The sequence below is a fragment of the Stegastes partitus genome, unplaced genomic scaffold (assembly GCF_000690725.1).
Source record: "Stegastes partitus isolate 25-593 unplaced genomic scaffold, Stegastes_partitus-1.0.2 Scaffold422, whole genome shotgun sequence".
In the NCBI taxonomy this organism is placed as follows: Eukaryota; Metazoa; Chordata; class Actinopteri; family Pomacentridae; genus Stegastes; species Stegastes partitus.
The window spans coordinates 455,589-460,079 of NW_007578153.1; the positions used below are offsets into that span (position 1 = coordinate 455,589).

The window sequence follows — 4,491 nt, forward strand, 5'->3', positions numbered from 1 at the left end:
TTAGGTTCTGAGACCAGCTCCAGCTCTAACCGACCTGTTAGGTTCTGAGACCAGCCCTAGGTTAGAGGTCCCTGAGGTGCATCCAGGCTGTTCCTTGACTGTAGTTGGAGCAGAACCGGGCCTGGGTTTCAGTCAGAGCAGCTGTTTGATGTTAGCCATGAAGCTGGTGAAGAAGCAGCAGCAGCATCTAATGAGGGGTTCGTTAGCGGGTCAGAACCTTGTTAGCAGCTCAGGGTTGATGTTAGAGCAGCTGTTTGATGTGAGCTGTGGCACTAAGCTCAGAACAAGTCCAGACTCGACCCAGGTGTCTTCTTGGTCCTCCAGCAGGACTCCAGAGCTCGTGTGCTGAGGTTGTAGTTTTTCTCTTTATTAGCCTCCGTCTGGGTCTACAGGTGTATCTACACGGGGGGGTATCCAGAACCATGCTGCCTTCTGTCCTGCTCCAACCAGAGCAGCAGCGTCTGTGTTCTGAACGTGGTTCTGCTGTTTCAGGGCCTGCTATGGAGTCCTGAGGTTCATCATGGAGAGCGGAGCTAAAGGCTGTGAGGTGGTGGTTTCCGGTAAGCTGAGAGGTCAGAGGGCCAAATCCATGAAGTTTGTGGACGGTCTGATGATCCACAGCGGAGATCCTGTGAACTACTACGTGGACACGGCGGTCCGCCACGTGCTGCTGAGGCAGGGTGAGTCCACAGGGTTGTTCTGGTCAGCAGTCACGTTGTAGCTGCTGAAGCATGAATGAAATGTTCCCCTCCTTTCTGTCTGCAGTCAGACAGCCGTGATTGGCTGCACGTCAAAGTAACAGCCAATCACTGAGCACTATTGTTGACACAGAGACAGACGAGCACATCGTCAGACTGTAGCAGCTCCAGCTGAAGAACACTTGAACTGATTCTGCTCATGGTGCTAAGCTAATGCTAACACTGAGAGGTTAGCTGTACCTCTTAGCTTGTTGCTAACGCTGTCTGTAGCATATAACTGACACACTAAGCACAAACATCGACACAGATCAGGACATGAGCAGCTTTCACAGTGGCTAACGCTATGCTAACAGCTAAGTTAGCAGCCAACACAATAACTAATAAAGCGTAGAGATGTGGACCTTAGAATGAAGTGAAACCAGAAGAACAGACAGATCTGCTGCAGACGGACTGGTATTGGTCTCCATCCACCAGTAAACGCTGTAGCGTCATGTGACCATCAGGCATCGTCTATAATAATCCTGATTAATGAAGTGACGTGGTCGCTGCGTCACACAGTCGGTGGAGAACGGTGTTGTTGTTCCAGCTTTCCTGATGACCAGGCGTCCATGTCGGCCTGAAGCTTGTCAGCTGATAGCTGTGTTTGTACTCAGGTGTGCTGGGCATCAAGGTGAAGATCATGCTGCCGTGGGATCCTAGCGGTAAGATCGGCCCTAAGAAGCCTCTCCCTGACCATGTCAGCATCGTGGAGCCCAAAGAGGAGACTCTTCCCACCACGCCCATGTCTGAGCAGAAGGGCGCCAAGCCAGAGGTGCCCGCCATGCCCCAGGGAGCACCTGTGCCCACGGCCTAGCAGGTAGGTTCAGGGGACTGGGTAGCACTGGGATCAGATGATGTACTGGTTAAAGCCTGCAGCTCCATCCACATGTGGAGCTTCCTCGCTGCTGGTGTGTTGTTTAGAGGCTGATCCTGAGTCAGTGAAGGGCCTCCGTTAGTCCTGCTACTGAGCAGACGGGTACACAGCGCGCCTTGTGGACCGGGCTTCAGCCTTTAACCCTCTGAACCTGAAGCAGTCACGTTTCACAACCTGGTCTCAGCCTACAGTTCAGAGTTCACCAACAGCACATCGTTTCAACCAATCAGTGCTCCTCGACAGTCGAGAGACCTTCTATGACCAAGAGGCTCATAAATAGAAGACGGGTCTCAGTGTAGAACCCAGATGATGGTGGTGTCTGGGTCTGGGCTTAGGTCAGAGTTTAGGTCTGGGTTTGGGTGAGGGTTTAGGGTTTAGGGTCAGGGTTTGGGTTTGAGTCAGAGTTTGGGTCAGGGTCTGGGTTTGGTTCTGGGTCAGGGTTTGGGTTTGAGTCAGAGTTTGGGTTTGGGTCAGGGTTTGGGTTTGAGTCAGGGTCTGGGTTTGGTTCTGGTTCTGGTTCTGGTTCAGGCTGAGCCTTCTCTGCTGCTGGAGTCCAGAGGATGAAACACCGGTACCATTAAGGCTCGGTTTGATGTGGAAACGTATTGTAATCTAAGTTGTGGTTCAGTTTGTGTTCAGTGAGCAGACTGTAAAGGTTCAGTCCCTTCAGTGATGATACGATGACGAGTCGGAACGGTTCTGTCTGGTTCTGCTGGTCACCGCTTCAGAGTCACGTTCTGTGGTTCTGCTCCGGTTCTTCAGAACATGAAGGACTCTTCAGTTGAAGACATCGAGGCATTTGTCTGAGAAGGGCTGAAGCTGTAAAGCATTTTTAACCACGGCTCTGGAGAACCTGGTTCTACAGAACCCAGCAGAGTGGTTCTGTCGTGGTGCTGATCTTGTTTTCTGTCTGTTCACATTCCTGGACCTGAAGAGACGCTGCTGTGGCTCTGAGCTCTGATCTAGATTGTTCTGTTGGATTGATCCTGTGTGGAGACCGTCAGAGCTCCTGAGCTGCTCTTTAACTCTGGTTCTGTCTTACAGGGTTTCCGGCGCCACCCGATGGAAGCAGAACTCGGATCTTTGTGTACAAAAACAATAAAGTGTGAAAAAGACTGTTGTGCTGCTTCTGTCATTCATGCTCACACTGAAACCACTGGCTGCAAATAAACAGACATGAAACGTGACCAGACGGGAAATATATAAATATATATATATAACCCTGTATATATCATATATATGTATATATATAACCCTTTATAGATAATATATTAATATATACATATAACCCTGTATACATCATATATAAATACTTCACATACTCTATATATTTAGTGTTTTGGTCGTTTTCTACACTTAAAAGCAGCACTCGATGTTTTTCATGTCAGAATGTTTAGTTGTTGATTCTATTGAAATGTACATTTGAGATCATTTAGTTTTATATTTTATATATATTCTGTGTTTTCAGGAGCTTGATTGTTTTTTGGGTGTTTTCTGAGAATATGAGTGTTTTAATGTATGTCTACAAGAGGAGCTGCTGGATGTGCACCGTGCTGAGTCCACGTGGTTGGATGAGTAGAATGATGTCATCCAGTGAGTCACAGGTCACATGATGCCACCTGGCAGGTGAGGGAGAGCTCTCACTCTGCTCCAACATGTCCAGGATCTGGAGGTTTATGGAAGAACTCAACATTGGATGGTGACGTGTGATCTGAGCATGTGTGAAGGTTTTGACATCATTTAGTGTAGAGTCAGCGTTAGGGCTACGCCACTACATTCATCAGTCACATCGACTCCTGAACAACAGCTTTAAACATGAAATACAGTCAGCTGTAGAAAATCACTTCAGCCGCCTGTTTAATCACAACCGTTAGGACGACAGTACGGTGCATGTAAATATAAATGTTCATTTAAATATTAGAAGACGACATTGTTTATGTACCACACAGTTACCTGAGTGACCGTACAATGTCATCATGGTTTATATGACGACATGACGCATCACAGCCCATCTGATACACGTTCATTAGACTCATTTAATTCTCAAGATGCTTTTATATTCACGTTCACTAAGGAGACGACTAAGATAACGACCAGTGTTCTCTGTGGAGCCATCAGCTGTAACCTGGAAACAGCTTCAGGATTTGCAGCAGAGTGACTCATCCTCTCAGGTATAAAGCTGTAGGTCCGGGTTAGGCCACACCCCCTGCCTCCTACCTGTCGAGCAGCTCTCACCTGCAGACTCTCACCTGTTCAAGATGAGCCTTCCGGACCAAACACCTGAGAAGCTGATTTCCTCGGCGGCTCCGGTAGGAAAACAGTTTTTACCGACAGTCTGGACGTTGGTTGGAGGCCACAGAGCCTCAAGTCTCACCTGTGACACACCTGTGAACAGGTGTACGGAGGCTCGGCAGCTGCTCCTTCCTGCTGCACTTCTTCCTGCAGATGCTTTCTGTCCGTTTCAGGAGTTTGTGAGGCTCAAGATTAAAACCTGAGAGCTGCTTCAGTCTCCACACATTTACTGGCTTTCATGTCGGTTTAACGACTGATAGTAACTCATGGGGTTACGTTAGGGTAATGTTAGTGTTAGGTTAAGGTTAGGTTAGGGTTACGTTAGTGTTAGGTTAGGTTTACATTAGGGTTACGCTAGGTTATGTTACGTTAGGTTAGGGTTATGTTAAGGTTACGTTAGGATCAGGTTAGGGTTATGTTACGTTAGGTTAGGGTTATGTTAAGGTTACGTTAGGATCAGGTTAGGGTTATGTTACGTTAGGTTAGGGTTATGTTAGGGTTACATTAGGATCAGGTTAGGGTTATGTTACGTTAAGTTAGGGTTACGTTAGGATCAGATTAGGGTTATGTTACGTTAGGTTAGGGTTA

General features: G+C 47.7%; 2 protein-coding genes across 2 annotated transcripts in view; both read left to right on the forward strand.

Annotated features, from left to right (window-relative positions):
• The window catches only part of rps3 (ribosomal protein S3), a 6,041-nt gene extending 3,315 nt beyond the window's left edge, over positions 1-2,726 (forward strand). Inside the window, exons 5-7 of the mRNA XM_008285907.1 lie at positions 493-680; positions 1,352-1,554; positions 2,656-2,726. Of these exons, the coding sequence (XP_008284129.1) occupies positions 493-680; positions 1,352-1,551 (388 nt within the window). The 3' untranslated portion in view covers positions 1,552-1,554; positions 2,656-2,726. The remainder of the gene's footprint in view (positions 1-492; positions 681-1,351; positions 1,555-2,655) is intronic.
• A 1,100-nt stretch (positions 2,727-3,826) lies between these two features.
• kctd14 (potassium channel tetramerization domain containing 14) overlaps positions 3,827-4,491 on the forward strand; it is a 4,457-nt gene continuing 3,792 nt past the window's right edge. Inside the window, exon 1 of the mRNA XM_008285908.1 lies at positions 3,827-3,920. Coding sequence (XP_008284130.1) covers positions 3,870-3,920 — 51 coding nt within the window. The 5' untranslated portion in view covers positions 3,827-3,869. The remainder of the gene's footprint in view (positions 3,921-4,491) is intronic.